At 38.3% G+C, this 21782-nt stretch overlaps 6 protein-coding genes across 7 annotated transcripts; 4 read left to right on the forward strand and 2 right to left on the reverse strand.

Moving 5' to 3' along the window:
- The first annotated feature begins 8051 nt into the window (after positions 1–8051).
- uqcc3 (ubiquinol-cytochrome c reductase complex assembly factor 3) lies at positions 8052–9355 on the forward strand. The gene is made up of 2 exons (XM_067433583.1): positions 8052–8331; positions 8706–9355. The coding sequence occupies exons 1-2, from the start codon at positions 8215–8217 to the stop codon at positions 8832–8834; spliced, it is 246 nt and encodes an 81-aa protein (XP_067289684.1). The 5' UTR covers positions 8052–8214; the 3' UTR covers positions 8835–9355.
- A 152-nt stretch (positions 9356–9507) lies between these two features.
- On the forward strand, positions 9508–10197 carry dmac1 (distal membrane arm assembly component 1). Its single transcript, XM_067433582.1, has 3 exons — positions 9508–9611; positions 9690–9932; positions 10005–10197. The coding sequence occupies exons 2-3, from the start codon at positions 9731–9733 to the stop codon at positions 10067–10069; spliced, it is 267 nt and encodes an 88-aa protein (XP_067289683.1). The 5' UTR covers positions 9508–9611; positions 9690–9730; the 3' UTR covers positions 10070–10197.
- A 92-nt stretch (positions 10198–10289) lies between these two features.
- On the reverse strand, positions 10290–12080 carry faub (FAU ubiquitin like and ribosomal protein S30 fusion b). The gene is made up of 5 exons (XM_067433581.1): positions 11975–12080; positions 11782–11866; positions 11529–11673; positions 11260–11315; positions 10290–10682 (listed from the first exon to the last, which is right to left on the reverse strand). Exons 2-5 carry the CDS (start codon positions 11854–11856, stop codon positions 10557–10559), a joined length of 402 nt encoding a protein of 133 aa, XP_067289682.1. The 5' UTR covers positions 11857–11866; positions 11975–12080; the 3' UTR covers positions 10290–10556.
- A 187-nt stretch (positions 12081–12267) lies between these two features.
- Positions 12268–13947, forward strand: mrpl49 (mitochondrial ribosomal protein L49). The gene is made up of 4 exons (XM_067433407.1): positions 12268–12410; positions 12616–12763; positions 13398–13522; positions 13616–13947. The coding sequence occupies exons 1-4, from the start codon at positions 12300–12302 to the stop codon at positions 13760–13762; spliced, it is 531 nt and encodes a 176-aa protein (XP_067289508.1). The 5' UTR covers positions 12268–12299; the 3' UTR covers positions 13763–13947.
- Positions 13948–14427: 480 nt separating this feature from the next.
- On the forward strand, positions 14428–16696 carry znhit2 (zinc finger, HIT-type containing 2). The gene is made up of 2 exons (XM_067433531.1): positions 14428–14586; positions 14742–16696. The coding sequence occupies exon 2, from the start codon at positions 14756–14758 to the stop codon at positions 16310–16312; it is 1557 nt and encodes a 518-aa protein (XP_067289632.1). The 5' UTR covers positions 14428–14586; positions 14742–14755; the 3' UTR covers positions 16313–16696.
- Positions 16697–16988: 292 nt separating this feature from the next.
- On the reverse strand, positions 16989–21743 carry tm7sf2 (transmembrane 7 superfamily member 2). 2 transcript variants are annotated; one of them, XM_067433533.1, is made up of 11 exons: positions 21603–21710; positions 21325–21406; positions 21010–21206; positions 20866–20920; positions 20330–20524; positions 20048–20151; positions 19410–19529; positions 19154–19322; positions 18999–19079; positions 18704–18826; positions 16989–17502 (listed from the first exon to the last, which is right to left on the reverse strand). In XM_067433533.1, the coding sequence occupies exons 2-11, from the start codon at positions 21383–21385 to the stop codon at positions 17342–17344; spliced, it is 1266 nt and encodes a 421-aa protein (XP_067289634.1). In that variant the 5' UTR covers positions 21386–21406; positions 21603–21710; the 3' UTR covers positions 16989–17341. The 2 variants fall into 2 exon arrangements, with proteins under 2 accessions (XP_067289634.1, XP_067289633.1); XM_067433532.1 differs by having other exon boundaries at positions 16992–17502; positions 21325–21391; positions 21603–21743.
- Between the last annotated feature and the right edge of the window lie 39 nt (positions 21744–21782).

The following is a 21782-nucleotide window of genomic DNA, read 5'->3' on the forward strand; positions in this document are numbered from 1 at the left end:
GCATTAAAGGCACAATATGTACGATTTTGGGATTAAAATATACAAAAACCAAAAGTTATAGATTTTGTTGACTTTTGTACTTACATTATCCCAAATGTTTCAAAGAATGTTTTAATCCTGGGAAATAAGCAATTTTAATCAGGATACAGGCTGTGTCTGTGATATTTTTATTTTATTATTATTATTATTATTTAAATGCCATTCTTTTAAACATATTCATCAACAGTGCTAATCATAAATGTTTCTGGAGGATCATGTGACTCTGAAGACTGGAGTAATGATGCTGAAAATCCAGCTTTGCAATCAGAGGACTAAATTATATTTTAAAATATATTCAAATAGAAATTTAAATTTAAAGGTTTAAATTTAAATAGAAAATTAAATTGTAATAACATTTTACAATATTGCAGCCTTGGTAAGAATTAGAAAAAAAAACTTTAAAATCTGATCAATATTTACACTGGAACTGAATCAGCCTAAAACGGATAAATCACAAAAATATAACAACAAAACCACAACAATATGCCGATTTTTATTTTATTTAAAAAAACAGTTTTTATCAATTTTGAATGCATTATATTTTTTCAATCCAGAAAAATAATAGCTCATTATATTACTGTTTTTTTTTACTGTATTTTTGATCAAATAAATGCAGCCTTGATAAGCACAAAAGACTTCTTTAAAAAATAAAAATAATTTTGAACAGTGGTGGTGTAACTTAAATTCACACATTGAGGGAAATGAGAGATAAGATGGTCTGCAAAAGGAGGAAATTGAATTGCACAAAAAAGAAAAACAAATTGAAAGAGGAATAAAACTGTGATAAGAGAAAAAAAAGTTCAAGGCAAATGATGAAGGCCAAGAGATAAAGAACGTTTTTTTTTTTTTTTTTTTGCAAGTCTCAAGCGAAAGTATATGTGAAAGAGTGATAACGAAAGGGAGAGAGACAGAGAAAGTGTGAGTGCATTGGAGTCAATAAGAGGCTAACGCAGTTTGGTTGCCATGGAGACACAAAAAGAATGAAATGCATTTTATGTTAGGACCTCTCTCTCTCTCTCTCTCTCTCTCTCTCTCTCTCTCTCTCTCTCTCTCTCTCTCTCTCTCTCAAAATCAAAAAGCCTGTCCAAAATAGGTTTTCTGTGCATGGCCACACAGCTGAAACATTTGCCAAAGCTTTGAAAAGCAATTTGCTATGAAAATGGAGCAGGAAAATGGAACAGTCTAGATAAATAAATAACATAATAATGTCTGTAAAAAAAACCTAAATTGGCATTTTTTTAAACAAGCCATTTTATCACAGAGCACCAGAGAGCAGTTTATCTGCAGCGCATGCAGCATACATGAACGAAATCACATACACTCCAATGCCAAAGTCTATTTCTCTTTCTGCGCTTCCTCTCCCTCTCTCTTCACCTCTTGAGAAATGTTGCTATGGAAACTGGTTACAATTGATAAGTTTGAAACATGAGTGAGCCACAGACAAGCTGCTGGTACACACACACACACACACACACTCTGAGACAGCTACTCTTGTATGGAAATGGTTCTCTTTTTGAAGAGCTGCTTTCCAAATCACCAAGATTTTCCATCCAAAGGAAATGAAATGATCAGCAATTTAACCCTTTTTTATACAGCTTAGGTGCCTTTTGTCAGTGATAAATCAACAGCAAATGCTCTTTAATTCGGTCTGATGTCTAGAAACCCTTTAGCTGCTGTTAAATGCACAAGAACATCTCCCTAAAATTGGAAGAGTCATTTCTACCATATGATGAAAAGACTGACAGAACATTAAAAAGGACAGAGGGAGACATGAATTATGCATTGGTGCAAATCTCGGTACAGTGAACTTTATCAGAATTAAGATGAGGTGTAAAGTTAGGGGGGGAGAACATCAAATTAGAACAGTGGAGTGAGAATGATAAATGGAGTTGAGAGAACAAAGATGGGAGATCTGAAAAAAAGATTTCCTCAACACAACTAGGACTTGGTGAACTAGTACAAAACCTATGCAAAGATGCTATAATATATATACACCAATCAGACATAACATTATGACCACCTTCCTAATATTGTGTTGGTCCACCTTTTGCTGCCAAAACAGCCCTGACCCGTCGAGGCACGGACTCCACTAGACCCCTGAAGGTGCGCTGTGGTATCTGGCACCAAGATGTTAGCAGCAGATCCTTTAAGTCCTTTAAGTTGCGTGGCCTCCATGGATCGGACTTGTTTGTTCAGCACATCCCACAGATGCTCGATTGGATTGAGATCTGGGGAATTTGGAGGCCAAGTCAATACCTTAAACTCCTTGTTGTGCTCCTCAAACCATTCCTGAACTGTTTATGCCTTTTGGCAATCTTCTTCCATATTCCATTGCTCCGTGGTCCAGTTCTGATACTGTTGGCACTTTTGCTGGGGGATAGGGGTCAGCATGGGCACCCTGACTGGTCTGTGATTATGCAGCCACATACGCAACAAACTTTGATGCAATGTGTATTCTGACACCTTTCTATCAGAACCAGCATTAACTTCTTAAGCCATTTAAGCAACAGTAGCTCATCTGTTTGATCGGACCACACAGGCCAGCCTTCGCTCCCCACGTGCATCAATGAGCCTTGGCCGCCCATGACCCTTTCGTCGGTTCACTACTGTTCCTTCTTTGGAGCACTTTTGATAGATACTGACCACTGCAGACCGGGAACACCCCACAAGAGGTGAAGTTTTGGAGATGCTCTGACTCGGTCGTCTAGCCATCACAATTTGGCCCTTGTCAAACTCACTCTAATCTTTATGCTCTCCCATTTTTCCTGCTTCTAACACATCAACATTGAGGACAAAATGTCCACTGCTGCTTTCTCAGTTCAAAACACTTACACTACGTCACGCCAGTTACGTATTTTCTTAAATTGAATACGGAAGACGGTAAGTCATGGGGTAATACAAATTTACAGGTGAACTATCCCTTAAAGAGCAAGGGGATCCTTGGTGGTTTGAGGGCCTTAAGCAACCGGTGTACTTTGCGTATATGGCGTGAACGCACTACACACCGTAACCACATAAAACCATTAAAAAAATACTTTTTTGTGACTTTTACTAAATGACCTTGTTTACCATCAACACATTAAGTTTTGATGTAAACTCAGGATAAAAATAGCTTAGTATGACCAGCAGTCAATGTTCCATTTATGTATTTGCTCAAGATAGAAAGGTAATTTTTGCGCAGAGTGTAAGCATATATGTACTTGTATAACTAATGTATAAAAGATGAACTTCTTTGCATTTGGGAAGGACAGGCTTTTGGGTGTCCGTTTCCAAACACAGTCACACATACCACGTTTCCCCTTTCCACAGATGACTTGTGTACAACAACACATACGCAAATTGTAAGTGTGAAATAGTATTTGAAATTCCGCCGAGAACTGTAAGTGGGCTCTGCTTCCCAACGCCATCCGTGCCATGATTAGCATTCATACTGGACGTGCTGCTGTGAAATACCACACAGGACCACACAGGTGTTGAAATGTGTTAAACGGTGTTGAGAACATTATGAAAGCACTGTGCATGTGTTCTGTGTACATAAAACACTACTGAATAGACAAGGGCAAACTATTACAGCTTAAAATGCCAAGCACACCTATAATCATCGAAGGTAAACCACACACACTCTACATAGCCTACACAGACACACACATGAATATTTCCTTCAATGATCAGTGGTGCACCTTCGGGAAAAACGGGTGTCATGGCAACAAGAGCAGGCATCTGCAAGCGTTACTGTAGCAATCAGAGAGGAACGGCAGCCAGGGGGTTGGCGTGAGAGGTGTCATTATAGACTGAGTGATTTGGAGGGGGTGGGGGGGTGCGAGAGGCAGGAAACGATTAAATATTCAAGCAATAACACAGCTAGTAGAAATTACCTCGCTTTCTGCTTCAGAACATCAGAAGTTTAAACCTTTAGCACGGATGGAATTCAGAAGAGGAAAAGCAAAGGAATCGCTAGTGTGGATACATGTAGTCTGTCTGAAAGCTCTGAATGCTTCTGTGATGACAAGTTTTAGAACAACAACAACAAAACATTATTTTCAGACTTTGAAAATGAATTAGTGCTGTCAAATCCATTTACAGCATATATATATATATATATATATACACAGCAGGGTGGGGAGGAACAAGGCCGCAGGAGCGATTGCTAATGAGAGAAACGCAACACACGGCTTCCGCTTCTTCCGGTCATGCGTATGTGGCGTAACCATAGACGATAAGCTGCTCTGAAGCTTTCGCGCCTCGATCGCCCCCCGGTGACCGGTCCCAGTAAAGCCGCCCCTCTGTGTTTTCTAATGGACGCGAGAAAAACTAAACAATAAAATTACACTTCAAATATTTTTTATATTATGTTAGTTTATGTCATTGAAGGCAGTTATCATCACGATGATTTCATTTCAAGTGTTCGTTTTTAAAATAAGTTTAGTTTTAGTTAGTTATCTGATGCCTTAAAAATGGGGGGGGGGGGGGGGGTGACGTCATGATTGACAGCTAAGACTGACGGCTTCTCTGAGTGAAGTCGTCACTGAGGCACTAACGGACTTTTTTCAGAATTTTTGGGAGCAGATTGGTGCTTTAGCTTTAATTTCTACATTTCCATAACTGTTTATTTCACAGCAACATAATTAATTGTTCTGCATCTGCGAGAGTGTGGGCGGGCTTTTGATATCGCAGCTGTACTTCCTGCTCTACTTCCTGCGCTCTACTGCGCAACTCCGGTCCCGAAATCGCTACTGCGCAGACTTGGTCCCAAGATGTCAGCGCCGTGCACCCCCGCCTGAAAGCTTCAAATATGGCAAGCGGAAACGGATGATGTCGAGTCGTCCATATTTTTTTACGGTCTATGCTCCCGGATAACAGAAAATGGCCAAAGAGGCCGGATGTGGGTGGAGCTTAGGTGACGCAATGACTATAGATGGCGGATAAATAGCTATCTACCTGTCACTCAAAGTAACCACGCCCTTAATTATGCAGAACTTTAAGGCTTTATATAACGTAAACGAATGAGTTATAAAAAAATTCACCCCCCTCACAGTTGTCATGAAGGTCAAAATTAGCTGTATAGGCAAAAACCACAATTTGTACCAGGCTGTAAACATGTTTTTTTCTGCTGTAAAGTTAGGAATTTTAACATGGGGCTCAATAAGATTCTGCTCCCTTCTGGAGCTTGTCTCCAGTGGCCAGTCGAGGAACTGCAGTTTACATTACTTCCGTATTGGCTTCAAGAGAGATCGCGGGGGTAACGCAGCACTGTTTTATCAAATTAGATACATTTTAGTGTGTTATAATGCTACTCTGTGCATTCGCTCGGCGGCAACTAAGAGACACTTGTTGCACACTGCAGTGAGCTAGATCAATATTAGGCGTGGTAAAAAATGGTACTCGATTTAAACAATAAGACTAACTGTGATGAAATTATCCAAACAGTTGCTCACCCATCTAATAAAACACTTAATAGCTATATTAAAGCGTCTGGAGTTTCCATGGTTTCTACCAAATTAAACTCGGAACTCAAGGGTAACACAGTATGATGTCATTGATAGGCGAGGCTTATTGCTTATTTCTCTGGATTTTGACATTTTTAGAAACATCTGGGATAATGTAACTACAAAAGTCAAAACATTTTTTAACATCGTTCTAATAGTTTTTGGATATTTTAATCCAAAGTTCTTACATATTATGACTTTAACTTGTCAACAGTTTGTTTTTGCCTTTAGACTGCTCTGACTGTACTGGATGCAATCCATTTCACTTTTTGCATCAATTATACCATGATTTCCAATAGAATACAGACTTTTATACCACTATTGTTAAAGCAATACTATTGCCATAGAATCATAAGGTATGAATATTGCATCTTCTTCAAATGGTGTAAGAGGCTTTTAAAATAATTTTGTGATTTGGTCTGCTTTCATTGCTATGGCAGTGATAATAGCACATTATTTTAGTTGTAATCTAGCTGCAACTATGGTGTTTGTGCAGAAACTCTGGTTGCCACGGCAATGTAAGTAATGAACAAAGCTCTACATGTGCTCAAGTTGGGAAAATGTCGCTTAAAGGGACACTAATGTATACCTTCCATTCCAGCTATCTATTTTGTACCTTGACTCTGATGGACACACAATATCAGCACTTATGTGCTTTCTGCACACCCACACAGCCTACAGTGCCTGCACCAAGACACACACACACACACACACACACACACACACACACACACACACACACACACACACACACACACACACACACACACACACACACACACACACAAGATCAACTACATTTAGACCAGACAGTATGTTAGAGCCATCTGGTGGACAGTGTAATTAACAAATGCTTTGCATTACGCAGAATGCATTAATATGACCCTTGAAAGATGACTAATATTTTAAAAAGCAATATTTCATAATTGGTGTTAAGTAATGACCTGTTATATAGTCAATGATTAATACCTGATCCATTATACTTCACCACATTCCACAAAAAGTGTACACTTTCGTGTCCTATTACCTTTTTTAAAAAAAGCATGGAGCATTTTTTTTGTAAAACCAATTAGATAACTATTATCTAACAAACAACCCACCTAGCATGACAATCATCTAGCTAAATGTCTGAATCCATTGTCTTTAAAATTATGATTTTATCCTGTCCTTCATCAGAGGTCTAGACCACTATATCTACTAACCAGCAGTTATTGCCATACAGGCACATCATTTTCACATAGTCTATTAAATTGATATTCAATATATTGTTGCTGCTTTATTATGTTGTGTCCCACATTTTGCTCAGTGAATTCAAGTGTGGCACAGTGATAGGTTGCCACTTGTGCAATAAGTCAATTTGTGAAATTTCCTCACTACTAAATATTTCACAGATACATTTTAGAGGTATTATAACAAAGTGGAAGCAATTGGGAACAACAGCAACTCAGCCACTAAGTGGTAGGCCGCGTAAAAACACAGATCGGGGTCAGTGCATGCTCACAGTCACAGTGCACAGAAGTCACCAACTGTCTGTAGAGTCAATAGCTACACATCTCCAAACTTTGTGTGACCTTCAGATTAGCTCAAGAACAGTGTGTAGGGAGCTTCATGGAATGGGTTTCCATGCCAGAGTAGCTGCATCCAAGCCTTACATCACCAAGTGCAATGCAAAGCATCGGAGACAGTGGTGTAAAGCACGCCGCCACTGGACTAGAGTAGTGGAGACGTGTTCTCTGGAGTGACAAATCACGCTTCTGTCTGGCAATTCCATGGACGATTCTGGTTTTGGTCTGGTTTTGGTCTGGTTTTGGTGGTTGACAGGAAAACGGTACTTGCCTGACTGCACTGTGCCAAGTGGAAAGTTTGGTGGATGGGGCATTATGGTGTGGGTTGTTATTCAGGGGTTGGGTTTGGCTCCTTAGATCCAGTGAAAGGAACATGGCATGGATGAGTGAGTTTGGAGTGGAGGAACTTGACTGGCCTGCACCTCATCAGGACTTTATCATTAAAGTCCATGTGCACATAAAAGCAGGTGTCCCAAACCGTTTGCCTATTATATATTTGGCTATTATATTATATTATATTATTTTATATAATATTATATTATATTATATTATATTATATTATATTAAATTAAATTAAATTATATTATATTATATTATATTATATTATATTCTTTTCTTTTTTTTCTTTCAGCTGTTCCCTTTACGGGTCGCCACAGCAAATCATCTGCCTCCATCTATTTCATTTGATATTATATTATATTATATTATATTATATTATATTATATTATATTATATTATATTATATTATATGTTTGTTGTCAATTTAATTTTGATGTTTATTTAGTTTTACAATGTAATTATTTCCCAATTTTGTTAACAGGTTCTAAAAAAAAAAAAAACTATGGAGAAAAAAAACCTATAGGCTAATATTAGTTTTGAGTTCCTAAGGCCATCTGCTTTGTATTTCCACAATGATTATTGACCATTCTGCCAGTAACAGGTTAAAAAAGTTGTATAATGAAGTACTACTCCCATAATGCACTGCATCGTGTCAACTGACAGTCTGTGTTGTTGTGTTGTATACTGACCTGGCTTTTCCCGCAATCTAGGGAAGTGTGATCATTGATAATAAGCGGATAATTATTGAGATTGGCGGGCGTGCTGGCGGAGAGCTCGTGGACACCATGAGCGGCATGAGGACTATACTGGGTTCGATCGGGGTGGTCGGGATTGTCTGTGTCGGCTACGGAATGTGGGCCATAATTTCACCTGGAGAGGAAAGGAAAAGGGAAATGTTGAAGGTACTGAAACATCGCAGTTTTATACATGAGAAGCACAACTTATTGTTAACTTAAATAAATGCGGGGTGATGTTTTTGAAGGTACGACTGGTGTCCTTGTCAACCATCAGTTTCATAATGAATGTGTTCGTACAGGGTGTTACACGATCTCTTATTAACAAGTTAATTTAAGTAGGGCCGTGTTTTATTGCACTCTGAATGATATTTAACGTTACCCTCTGCCTCTAGTCTCTTTTGCGCCTCCGGGTTAAAAACAATGAGTGAGCTGCGTTAGTTTGTTATTCCACGAGGAATGTTATAAAACATATTACGAGGTCTTTATAGTGCATAAATTCCGAGTTGTATTCTGATCCATCTCTCAATCTATTTTTCCAGAATCTGCCCGAGGCTAACCCCGCCCGAATGGAGGAGAGCAGGAAGAGAAATGCCCTCATGCTCCAGGTTCTTAAAGATGCTGCAGAGACCAATGATAATATTGCACGTGGGATTGGAGGCCAGAAATGATGGAATGAGTTTCACAAATATCAGACTTTCTGTACATACATTGGACGACAATTATGAAGGCTGTGGACGTATTTAAATAAATTATCTGCAAAGGGTCCATGTCATATGCTATGTTGACCATATGTTACAAAAACAACTTCAGCCTAAATTAGCATGACCTGCTAGCAGCTGGTTTGTGGCTGGTCCAAAAGTCTGGATTATTCAACGGTTAGATGCCATCCGAATAGTGTTTTTATTACGCTCTATCGTATGGTAATCACATGTGCGCAATAGTTGCGCAGCAATGACTTGCACGAGTACAATAACTAGCGATGGGAGAAACGAAGCTTTTCAAAGCTTCGAATAAATGGAACTAATTGCTTCGCAAAATGATTCACTGTTTTGCAGCGCTGAAACTCCACGCTGGTGACCCCTGCTAGTCAGAGCAGTAAACAAAAACATATTTTACAAACACATTGCAAATGTTCATTGAATGTAAAATATTTAAAATGCAAATACTAATAAAACCTATGCTGGTTCAATGGTTCTCAGTGAATCAATTCGCATGATTCACCTGAATCGTTTACTGAAATCACGTGACTTTGGCAGTTTGATACATTGCTCCGAATCGCTGATTTGAAACATAAGATTCGCTTCGTAGATGTTTCGAAGCTTTATGAATTCATGATTCGAAATCGGCCATCGCTAGCCACAAGCAGTGCTAAATGCTTCCGGTTTTTAAGGTCATTGTGACACCCGATTTTTCTCACCTTACACTGTCCAAATCAATTCGTGTTGGTAGGCCGTTCTCTATATCAGTGTTAATAATGTTACCAGATTACTTGGAAAGTAGAAAGTGTCATTGTTTATAAACAGCGGAGACCGATACAAGGGAGCTTTGACACTTTTACCAGAACATGTCAAATCTACCGTCACTACCGGAGAAGTCGAGTCCGGTCACAGCAAAACCGTTGTTTGAGAACTGCTGGAGCTGTCGGATCCTCTCGGGCGGTGGGCTCCTGGCTTCGGGCGGATATGTGTTCATGCAAGCGCGTAAAGTCATGCATGTAGGTGGACCAACATCTATGGGCACAGTGGCTCAGATCGTATTTGCAGCAGGTGAGGTCCTTCATGCATTCTCTCTGTTTGAGTTATGAAATTATAACTGACTTTCATCCGTTTTCTCCTAAGGTCTGGCTGCGTGGGGCGTCGTGGTGATCACTGATCCAGTGGGAAAGAGTTCAAGAAAAGAGTAGCTTTGCACTTGCTGCTCCTGTATTGAGACGGACTTTTAAAATGACTTACCAAAGCCACATTTCATGATGCTGCAAAATTAAACTTATATTCTAATGTATATTCAAATCGTACAAATGTAATATGTGAATCAATCATATTTCATTAAATGTTTTTATTTGCAATTTACAAAACATCTTTCTTGCCACTGCACTCTTCAAAATATCTTATTTTGTGTTCAGGTTGGGAATAACTTGAGGGTGAGTAAATGGCCATTTTGGGGGGAATTATCCCTTTAAGAGATCCTAGTGAATCAGTGTCATCATATATAACAATCAAAAACTGTATTTTATCATATGATACTTGTACTAAACATCATTATAGCATATAACGTGAATACATTACTTCATTTTATGAATCAGCTGGCTTTTACATTACAATTTTCCTATCAATTTTTTTTAAATTACTGATTAGGCAAATTAAACAGCCCAGGAATGCAGTGAACAACAATTATGAGTTGGCATTTGGTCCTTTCTTTTTGCCAAAAGTTGGTACAACATTGACAAAGCGTCGGTTGTACTGAATTCTTCTCTTTGCCCTGCCGGTCTTTTTCTTTTTCTTTTCCTGCTTGTCCACCTGAAAGGATAAATATCAAGTCAATTATTGACTTAGAATTCTCACAATATTATGGGATATGAATATTATTGAAAATTGCTGCATCTCATACTATCCTAATGAATTCTAAATTAAAGTAATGTGGAGTGTGTATAGAAGGATGCTAACTGTGACAAGATTTGCAGGACAGTTTACAGTGACAGGATTCACACAACTATGAAACTGCCTGAGGATGGGATGTTATTGGGCTTTTTATTTAAAGGTTAAAAACAAATATAAGAAAATAAATAAAGAAGAACAGAAAAAGTAGTTCACATTACTGACGCCACACACTCATTCACTGCAAAAATTAAAGTGCCATGTAGGAATTTAAGCAAACCAGCCTAAAAGATGTAACGTTTGTAATTTGTGCGTAATGAATTGCAGTATCGAGAATCAAATATTGGGGCAATGTGTCCATTTCTAATTTTTGAGGGGGACTTGTCCTTTTAATGTGCAATTTGCACTTTGAGATTCTTCAGAGTAAAAAGTGCGTTACAATCTATTATTATTATTATGTACTTTTTCCATATTGGGATGCAACTACATGTAGGCTCACCTTGGGAGTTTGTCCTCTGACTTTTCCTGCTCTCGCCAGGGAACCGTGGACTTTGCCTTTGGGTGGGAAGAATATATTTATGAAAACATTCAAACTAAGATAATGCATCATAATAGGCAGCCAGTTACCAATTATTCATCATAAAATAATATAGAAATTTAGAGACTTTCAAAACATTAAGTTTTAAATAATGTAACTCATAATTCCTTTCATCGTCTACTAAATGGTCACAGGTAGAGGGTAGTAAAGCCACATGGGTTGAGCTTTACCTCCTAACAGTCTCGATGAGACCTCAAGAGTGTTGAACTCCTCAATACCAGACTGACAAATCAGTGTTTCATCCTGAAGAGGAATCCCGCAGTGTGAAATGATCAGGTCATTACAGGCCAGACCCTCCAAAGCTTCAATCTGAGCCTGAAAAACAAGTATAGTTAGTGAAATGCAATCTCCCGTTTAAGTTGACCCTCATTTAAGTTTGCCTTAATTAACTATGTATAAAATGTGGGCTATAAGACAGAGTACCTTGATATGGGCAACAGTCTCTGACCCATTCAGGTGAATGGAGTGCAAGGTTTGGGCACGAACAAACAACTGCATGATGTCAAGTCTAAAATAAAACAGAATGAAAGTGTCATTAGCGTAACAGAATCTTTACAAACAGCACAATATCATCATAACTATTACTTATATATTAAAAGTAAATATCAGTACTAACATGAATCGAATCAGCACAACTATGAAGAGCGGTGCAAACACGAACAAACATCAACAAGTCTGAAGCGTTTACGGCGCAATTCTAGAAAATGTTCTGCCTTCTGCGCATGCTCATTTTATTAAAGCCACTTAAAAGTCCCCATGACAGAATTTTACGCATACATTTATTATAATGTGGCATATTAATTTATTGCTTCATGTAAGTTAATAAAATGTTATAAATATGGATTTATACATTTAAAACTATTTTTTTTGTCAATAAAGCTTCTTCATTCAAAACCATGACGTAAGATTCTGTTGTCCTTCCGCTCTCTCAGAAAAGAGAAATGTCCGCCTCCGTCAGAAGCATGTCTTTGACAGTCTGTCGAGCTGCAAGAGTTGCTTACAGGGCTTTTAATCCAGCCACACGTTCATTGAGGACTGGATCTTGCTTAAGAGTTAGTATTACAATCAGTTTTACCTTATAATGTATCCTCCTGGTAGTCTAATGGTGGTGCATTGGCTGTCACAATCTATGTACATTTGCATCGGGTTGATTTGTTCTTGAAATGTTGTGTGTGGGTTTGTGCAGTAACAACAAACAATAATTTTAGCTTAATAATGAAACATAACTGAGTGCTTCATAATACGCTTTTGTTTTAGATACAAAACAGCCCTGCTGAAGGATCAGGGGACATAACTGAATCCTCAGAAGAGTTCAGGTTTGTGGAGAGACTTATTCCTCCTTCACGCATCCCAACTCCTCCTAGACATGATGGTCCTGCTCCGTCAGGATGGATCCCACCACCAGGTACCCAAGTTGTGAAAATGCATACTATCATTCTCTTATTATCTATTCATTAAATTCATTCTTTCACGAATTTAATTAATTCACATTATTATTAATGTTTTTTATTGTTATGGGTTGGTTCCCTATATTAATATTATTGACATTAATTATTATTATTATGACTAAGATTAGTTCACTTTAAAATGAAAATTAGCCCATAATTTACTCACCCTGAAGCCATCCCCTAGGTATCTATGACTTTCTTCTTTCTGATGAACACAATCAGAGTTATATTAATAAATATCTGGGCACTTCCAAGCTTTTTATAGGGAAGTGTCAGGGTCCATTGAGTTTGAAGCTCAAAAAAGTGGCCCTTATAGGGTTTTTTCTATAATTTAGCGAAAACATCGGTCATTTTCTACAAAAAAATAACATTTATATACTTAAACCTCAAACTCATCTTGACGTATGACGTCAGAATTCTTTAGAAGATCACATCCATGACGTACATGGATTGGAAGTACTGATTTCTCAGGAAATGTTCATTTTGAAGTGAACTAATCCTTTAAGCTACAATAAATAATGTTTTAATGTGTTGTTGGAAAAAACATTTTGTAATATTTTCATTGATGGGTTTCATTTATTATTTACACAGCTACACCACCTTCACTGCCCTACATGATCCGTCGCTCTAGAATGCACAATGTTCCTGTTTACTCTGACATCAAGCATGGGAGTCAACATAGCACTCTGCTCAGAAAGGTTGAGGGAGACATATGGGTGAGTGCAATGAACAGACATGTTAAGAAGCGCAATATGTAATAATATAGTGGTCCAAAATGTTTGTATTAACATTACATCAATCATTTCTAGGCCCTGAATAAGGATGTTAAGGAATTCCTGCTGGGCCTTACGGGCAAAGAGCCTCCAACACAGGTCAATGAAGTAACTGGGACTATTAGAATTAAAGGGCAGTTTGATAAAGAGCTGAAGGACTGGCTTCTGAAGAAGGGATTTTAAATGCTGGAGTCACCATGGGCACAGCTACTGAACTAAACTGAAATACAGAAAAGGGTGGAAATGTATAATAATGTTCTCTCTTCTTTGAACAGATGGAAAAATTGTAAATTCTTTCAATTCAGTCATTAGTGTACCATTTCAATGCCAGTGTTTGCCATTGTAATAAAGTTTGTGATTATAGCAAACATTTTTCATGTTGTTCCTGATGTTTAGGATTGAAACAGATCTATCTATCTATCCATCCATCCATCCATCCATCAAATAAAACATTTTATATACTTATTTACCACCTTATTTTTTAAACTTATTTTTTCGTATTTTTAAATATTGCTTCTCATCATTTTTTTAAACATGTGCTTTCCCCTTAGTTTATATTGACATCACATTTCAAACAGCTTCTGAATAAGTCAACAAATGTTAAAGCATGTAATTTATTGAATATAATTTGTTGGTTTATTAGTCAACTATATTCAATCCTTATTGTGCTTTCACTTGTAACATAGGCCTATTGGATTTATGTTGGCTTTATTGTGCACTTTCGTGCGATTAGAATATTAATCAAGTGTGAGAGTACAGTAGAAAAAAATAGGAAAACAAATCCATCCATCTGTCTGTCTGCGCAAATATTGCGCACTCTCGTCGCTCGCTTGAAGAGCGGGAGGCATCGGAGATGGATACGTCATCATGTTGCGACAAGCAACGTATTTCTGACGTGACGCGTCAATATGAAAGCATATTTATAATCACGCACTGATGAAAATATCCAGTACTTTTCAAGTTTATTTGTTTGTAAACAAAGTGTGTATTCGCGAAGTTCTGCTCAGGTAAGATAAATACTATAAAACACTTTATTAGTAGTGGCGTTGGTGTGTAATTTAATGGCATCCGTTTCGGGTTTGTGAAATTTTTGATTTAAAGTTGTTGTTTTTTTCGTTTTAATTTTAGATAATAACTATTATACAAACGTATTCTTTCTCAGAAAATTAGTTGGTCATGGATCCTGTTGTCAGACGTAAAATGCCTGCGTGTGTTCGTTCATTACTCACTGACATTGCACCAAAGGAGGAGGAACACTTCAGCGACTGGCCAGAAACAGACCCTGACTCAATTACCACCAAAGATGGGATCGCACTTCCCAAAAGAGGGACTTCTGAACATCTCCTGAAACCTGCTGATGGCACAAAGGGTGGAACTACTGATGGAAAGGCATCATTAGTAAAGCCATGTGGGCTTTGCTTATCCAAACCGTCCTGTTACACTTGCCCAAGGTGTAACATCCTATATTGCGGACTGGCTTGTTACAGGAGTCAGAATCACTCTTCATGCTCAGAGGAGTTTTACAAAGAGTCTGTGCTTCAGGAGCTGAAATCCCAAGGTGCCACAGATGAAGAGGGGAAAAGGAAGATGCACGAAATTCTGTTGCGGCTCAGACAGAGTGCGGGGAGCGAGGGGGGGATGGAAAATTTATTAAGGAACTTGGGAGAAGATGAAAATGGTGTGACCGAACAAGATGCACATGCTTTGGAGCTGCTCTCTAGGTTAGCAGAGATTCAGTCTGGAGGGGATGAAAAAAGTCATGAGGTGCAAGAAATACTGGCGAAACTTGGAGCTATTGAAGATGGGAGTGATGAAGAGGAAGCAGATTTAGCTGAAAAGTTAGCTGGGCTGGATATTGACTCTCTTTCAGAGGAGGAACTCTGGTCGTTGTTGTCTGTTCAGGAAAAGGAGAAGTTTGAGAGATTGGTGAAAGAAGGTGGCATCGGTGGGATGGTTGTCCTGTGGAGCCCCTGGTGGGAACGACACGAGAAGGACGCACTTATAGAGGAACTTCAGTCTGGGAATCATGATGTCAAGGAAGCCATTCACAGTAAAGTTCAATCAGACAAAACACCAAGAAGCTCAATCCCCCCAATAAGTGCCAAAATCTCTCCTCTTCACAAGCTATCATCAAACCCATCTCCTCTAGTGCAGTTCAGCCTGATCAATGCTCTTTATGGTTACACTTTTTCTCTGTGTCTTTTCAATGGAGATTTCTCAGAGATGTTGCTGGAGTTTTGTCAGGCAGTGCTTGCCATCTCAGAGGGTCTGGGTGGTGGACGGGTCTTTAACTCTGTCCCAGAGGCACTTGACGCAGGAATAAGGGCTGTATCTGCAGGAGGACACTTTGATCGTGAGGACCCTTTAGCTTCACTTCGAGCTGTGGAATCGGTGGCTCATATTCTGACTGGAGAGAACAGAGAGGACGCCGAGGGATATTCGCTGTCTGCTTTGTCCCAGCTGCGCACAGCTTTGAGCAAGGCAAAGGCTTCTGTTCCTAAGGAAGACGAGCGGACGAGGCGGATGTATTTTCAAGCCGGAAAGAAGTGCGAGTTTTTTCAGTCTTGGGTAAAAGAGAATCCCAAAGCTTTGAGGAGTCTGGCAGGATGTGTGTGGATGGACTATGAGAGAAGGGAGGAGGAGAGGACGGCATTAGAGGGAGAGAAGAAACGTTTGGAAGGGGGGCTGGAAAAAAGTAGATGTAAACGTGTGTTGATAGAAGAGATTGAGTGAGATTGTGATTATTACAATATATTAGTAGTGATTTAAAAATAAAACAATTCTTTATTAAAAGCATTTGTGATGTGAAAGAATTAAAAAAAAATTGTTGAAAATAAATTTGTTACTATTATTAATACTATTGTAGTATCTTTAAAGGTTTAGTTCACCCCAAAATGAAATTTCTGTCATTAATTACTCACCCATACGTTGTTCCAAACCCATAAGACCTTTGTTCATCTTCGGAACACAAATGAAGATATTTTAGATGAAATCCTAACACTCTCTGATCCCTTCATGGACAGCAACGCAACAAACACTTTCAAGGCCCAGGTAGTAAAGACATTGTTAAAATAGTTCAACCTTAATGATGTGAAGAGACGAGAATCCCCCCCCACACACACAATAATCAAACAAAAATAATGACTTTATTGAAGAATTTCTTCTCTTCCATGTCAGTCTCCTATGATGTTCACGTCGTAACCGCAGTGCAGCACAGCACCTATGGGCTCTCTGTCAATAAAATTATTATTTTGGTTTAGAAAGTATTCTCATCTCTTCATAACATTAAGGTTGTGTCACATGGACTATTTTAACTACCTTTCTGGGCCTTGAAAGTGTTTGTTGCATTGCTGTCCATGAAGGAATCAGACAGCACTAAGATTTTATAAAAAATATCTTAATTTGTGATCCAAAGATGAACCGTAATGACATGAGGGTGAGGAATTAATGACAGAATTTATTTTGGTGAACTAACCCTTTAAATGTCATTTATGCTACGGTCTACACTTAAAGATTCAAAAAGCACTGATATGAAAATTATTTTTAATAATATAATAGAATATATTTTTTCATTTTTAAACATTTGAATGGATAAACTGCCATATTTTTGCCATATGCAAAAAACAAAAACAAGATATGCAATATATTTTATGTTGGCTCAATAGATGTCCAGTTCTCAGCACCGATGATGACACATCCACTTTTGCACCTAAACGGTTGCACGCAACAATCTTTTGTTTGTTCAGAACACATCAGTCCGCATTAATAAATGAACGGGATTATTCTGTAGGGCACTCGTCTGCAGTATGTGTCCCAGGCCAGGCCGTACTTGGCTCGGCATTGTTTCTCATCTCTGGCCTCTCGGTGGATGAGAAGAACGGTGAAATATATGACATAGAAATAAGGCAGAATATGTGACATTCCTAGGGGGGAAAATAGTGGAATAAACAAATTATTATAATGTGTACAAGTATGATTTGTCTTACATTTTATTTTGATGGCAAGACATGGATCATTTAAAATTTGGATTTAACATACAACTAAATACCTTTAAATTGATAGTTCATAATTTACTCACTCTCTCATGTCATTTCAAACCCATAAGACTTGTTAATCTTTGAAAAACAAATTACGATTTTTTTATTTATAAACACTGTGATGTGCTCTGGGTATGTGTGACAATCATTGTTTAGATGTAAATAAAAGCCTAAATTAAAGGGTTAGTTCACCCAAAAATGAAAATTGTCCTCATTAATTACTCCCCCTCATGTCGTTCCAAACCCGTGAGACCTTTGTTCATTTATATAGCAATGAGAACGTCCAAAAACGAAAAAAATAAATAATTTTATTCAACAATCTCTTCTCTTCTGTTAGTCTCCTTCGCTGTTGACATTGTAAACACAGTGCAGCGCTTCCAAGTTCTACATCAGTACGCCGGCTTACCATTGGCTGACGATGTTCAAGACGTTCAAGTCTGACAACGCATGAGTGTGATGCTGACGCAGGAGTTTGCCAATGATGAGCCACCGTTCTGCCATAGAACTCGGAAACGTTGCACTGTATTTACTACGTCAACAGAGTACGAGAATAAATTGTCTTTACCCTTATACCTTTTTTGGAGCTTTAACGTTGCAATGACGTTGCGCCTTTGGAAGGGTCAGAGCTCTCGGATTTCATTAAAAATATTTTTGTGTTCTGAAGATGAACAAAGGTCTTACGGGCTTGGAATAACATGAGGGTGAGTAATAATGACATCATTTTCCTTTTTGGGTGAACCAACACTATTCATCAAAGAGCAATCTTATCTTTCGCAAAACTTGATTCAAATATATTTATTTTGGTTACTTAGACTTTCAGTGGAGGGACAGAAATATCTCGGGTATCATTAAAAAGTCTTGTTTGGAATGACATGAGGCTGAGTAAATGAGGACAATTTTTCATTTTTGGGTGAACCATCCCTTTAACACAAACATTTTGGCTACTGTGATGGTGTGGTGTTTTATTATTGTAATAATATAGTGAATAATAATATTGAAATGTAATGCAGTAAGAAATAGGTTATTTAAAAAAAGAATAAAAAAATCATGAGGGACATCAATTATTAATAATTTGCCCATCACTTACCACAAGGCAGGGACCAGGCCAGAGCCATGAGAAGGTCCCCCAGGTAGTTTGGATGCCTGACAAACCCCCACCACCCTGATACCAGTAGCCGCTTTCCTGTTGCTGTGGCAATCGTTTCTAGGTCTACAAGTGAAAAGGGTGGATGAGAGAATTAATTTGTTATTCTGGAGGCCAAAATTGTGTATCCAGTAAGAATTTCATCCTGTTCTCCATTTACGTTTGAGTTAGATACTGATAATGTATAACGTGTTCACTGTGTACAAACTCAAAGTATGTAGTGCATGTGATTACTGACGTTGTACACTTTTATGTGTGGGGTCTCTTCTGAACTGATTCTTCTGAGAGTTGGACTTCCGGAAAATGAAATAACCAATTCCTGCGAAAGATTGAAAAGAGGAAAGTTAGAACTTGTTATACACTCAAATTGCTGCAAACCAGGCTGTAAATTACCATTTAGAAGAATAATCCCTGCTGCTCCAAGAGTACTAAGTGACTGTGGGTGCACAACCAGAAACATGGCCTGAAGGCCATATGTGAAGGGAACCCAGGCCAGATCGCCAAACGCCAACATGAACCCAAATCCATCATGCACTATGTCCATAGTAGTAAGCACAGCCTCCTGCAGGCACAAGGAAAAGTATAAATGTTATGTACTATGTGGGAATCCATACATTACAGTTTTCAGACTACACTCGTTTTGTCATACTTCATTCCACAGTGCATCTGCTACATAGAGGAGCTGGAAGCCGTTGACAAGCAGCATGGCAAGAGATGGAGAGTCCCTCAGCTCTACTTCTTTCATTAACATCCCCAGGTTTATTACCACCTGAAAAACAATGGCACAAAAGAGAAAAAGTGACATAGGCAAACATTTTCGTGTTCATTTAAACCTTGCATATACTGGACCTTTATGTAAACTTTCATTCAACAAGGAGCAATTAAATCGATCAAAAGTGACGGTAAAGAGAATTATAATGTTAAAAGAGATTTATATTTCAAATAAATGCTACTCTTTTAAATTTTCTGATAAAATAGTTTTTATTATATTTTCTACAAAAAAAAAATTAAGCAAAACAATTATGTTCAACAGTGATAAAACTAAATGTTTCTTGAGCATAAAAAAAATACTACATTTTAAAATAAATTAGTAAACAGTTATCCAAAATTTTAATATTTCACAACATTACTGTATTTTTGTAATAATATTTCACCATGTTACTGTGTGCTGCATTTTTGGCCAAATAAATCTAGCCATGTTGCAAATAAGAGACTATTTTCAAAACTTTAAAAAAAAATTATATATACATACATACACACACACACACACATCTGGAAGTCTCTTACCCAGCCTATTAATCCAGGTCTTAGTTCACAGAAATATTTCAAGTCAAAGTCTCCAACGCGAGGGTTGAGCTCTCGACCCATGAAGAAGTCATACAGAGGATTTCCTGCAAATGACAAAGAAATTGAAATGACAAATATTTCAAAGAGACAAACAGTAGCAGCATCTGGAATATCTGAACGGTTTCAGCATCACAAAAGTCAAGTGACTGCATGGATAGTGAATACTTATAGATAATATCAGAAATCACACTGATCTGTAAATATAAGAGCTGATCATCTCACCCGTGTTTCCTCCGTGTGATAAAGCATGTTGCGGTGCCCAGAAGGAGCGGATATACAGGTACATAGACAGCAGGTAGGACAGCCCAATGGCACACACAGCCAGAGGCAAAATGAGCTCAAACAGATACCCGAGTGGCATTCCCAGCCAAACACATACTATCAAAAGTAGAGCAGTAATGCTCAGGGCATGGAAACCTAATAAATAAAATACAACAAGTCACAATCAAATGCACAGACTTGTTGCATTGTAGACTTGAACCATCAGTATATGAAAGTCTTGAAGTATTAAACTATGGTATAACTTGGTGAACTGAACAATGAACTGAAGCACAGTGAAGATAATGGAGATTACTGACAAATGGAATTTGAACTCTACTTTGAGCATGTGGTAAACCCAAGGACAAAGGAGGCAAAAGCTACCCTGTTAAATTCATGTCAGACACAAAGACAATCTGTGTTTAAAAAAAATTAAATAACAATTAAAAATATGTCAAGCAGCCATTATCAGCATTTTTTCTATAACATTTCAGACAGACCATTTATGGGATATTTCAGTCTGGATCCATCTCTGAGGACCAGTCCTTCCGAAACCTGTTAACAAATGAATCAGTATAATATCTGACACTCTCTTCAGAAAATAATCCAGTTTGGCTTTCAAAGAAATGAATGATGCATCTCACCTTCCCAATGGGCAGCAGGTAGAGAAAACTCTGCAGGGTGATCCAACCCACAACCAGAACCGCGGCCAAAGGGTCCCATAACTGTGCTGCGGGGGTTAAAGGAGGAGGCCACTGCAGGACACTGGCTGCTGGAGACCGACACACACTCAGGAGGAACAGAACCGTCAGAGGCAGGAACACAGGGATGCAGGTAGCACCTGGATAGGTGAGGAGAACACATGATGTCAAATATATCACACAGCAGACCAATTATTACACATACACAAACATTTGATTATGCACACCACACAACAACAAATAACGTTACTGGCTCACCAAGAGCACCTCCAAATTCCTTTTCTGCTGGATGTGATGCTTTGTGCTTGTTCGGCTTCATTTTTGCCTGTTTGGGACTAAGCTAAGTGAAGATCAGAGCACTTGGCATGGCTGACAAAACATTCTCATACTATACAAGAATAGGGTAGTAGAATTATTTATATTACAGTGCTTTTGTTAATATTAGTGTAAAAAACGCATTCGTAATATCGTGATTATTATTATATCAGACGACACATTAATACAGGAATATTATAAACAGCGTATTTTTCTCTTACCTCGGTTTTCCACGAACTTAGGGTTATATTGTATGGTAACCGCTCATCATCATCACCACAGTATGAGGAGGTCACGCCTGCCGCTGCGTGGTTTCGCCTAGAACACGCTGTTTGCGTTTACTGTCTGTGACCAATCAGCGCGTATCGCTGCCATCAGAAGAGTGGGGAGAGACAACCAGC

This window comes from Pseudorasbora parva, chromosome 23, assembly GCF_024679245.1.
Source record: "Pseudorasbora parva isolate DD20220531a chromosome 23, ASM2467924v1, whole genome shotgun sequence".
In the NCBI taxonomy this organism is placed as follows: domain Eukaryota; kingdom Metazoa; phylum Chordata; class Actinopteri; order Cypriniformes; family Gobionidae; genus Pseudorasbora; species Pseudorasbora parva.

Bases quoted from the DNA above. Each gene is read 5' to 3' on its own strand.
- uqcc3 (XM_067433583.1), top strand. From the start codon at position 8,215: ATGAGCGGCATGAGGACTATACTGGGTTCGATCGGGGTGGTCGGGATT. The intron at 8,332-8,705 runs GTACTGAAACAT...CTATTTTTCCAG, and splicing joins GGAAAAGGGAAATGTTGAAG to AATCTGCCCGAGGCTAACCC.
- dmac1 (XM_067433582.1), top strand. From the start codon at position 9,731: ATGTCAAATCTACCGTCACTACCGGAGAAGTCGAGTCCGGTCACAGCA. The intron at 9,933-10,004 runs GTGAGGTCCTTC...TTTTCTCCTAAG, and splicing joins TCAGATCGTATTTGCAGCAG to GTCTGGCTGCGTGGGGCGTC.
- faub (XM_067433581.1), bottom strand. From the start codon at position 11,856: ATGCAGTTGTTTGTTCGTGCCCAAACCTTGCACTCCATTCACCTGAAT. The intron at 11,674-11,781 runs GTACTCTGTCTT...CTTGTTTTTCAG, and splicing joins AGACTGTTGCCCATATCAAG to GCTCAGATTGAAGCTTTGGA. The intron at 10,683-11,259 runs GTGAGCCTACAT...TTATCCTTTCAG, and splicing joins TCAGAGGACAAACTCCCAAG to GTGGACAAGCAGGAAAAGAA.
- mrpl49 (XM_067433407.1), top strand. From the start codon at position 12,300: ATGTCCGCCTCCGTCAGAAGCATGTCTTTGACAGTCTGTCGAGCTGCA. The intron at 12,764-13,397 runs GTACCCAAGTTG...TTATTTACACAG, and splicing joins AGGATGGATCCCACCACCAG to CTACACCACCTTCACTGCCC. The intron at 13,523-13,615 runs GTGAGTGCAATG...AATCATTTCTAG, and splicing joins AGGTTGAGGGAGACATATGG to GCCCTGAATAAGGATGTTAA.
- znhit2 (XM_067433531.1), top strand. From the start codon at position 14,756: ATGGATCCTGTTGTCAGACGTAAAATGCCTGCGTGTGTTCGTTCATTA.
- tm7sf2 (XM_067433533.1), bottom strand. From the start codon at position 21,385: ATGAAGCCGAACAAGCACAAAGCATCACATCCAGCAGAAAAGGAATTT. The intron at 21,207-21,324 runs GTGAGCCAGTAA...TCACCTATCCAG, and splicing joins GGAATTTGGAGGTGCTCTTG to GTGCTACCTGCATCCCTGTG. The intron at 20,921-21,009 runs GTGAGATGCATC...ATTTGTTAACAG, and splicing joins ACCTGCTGCCCATTGGGAAG to GTTTCGGAAGGACTGGTCCT.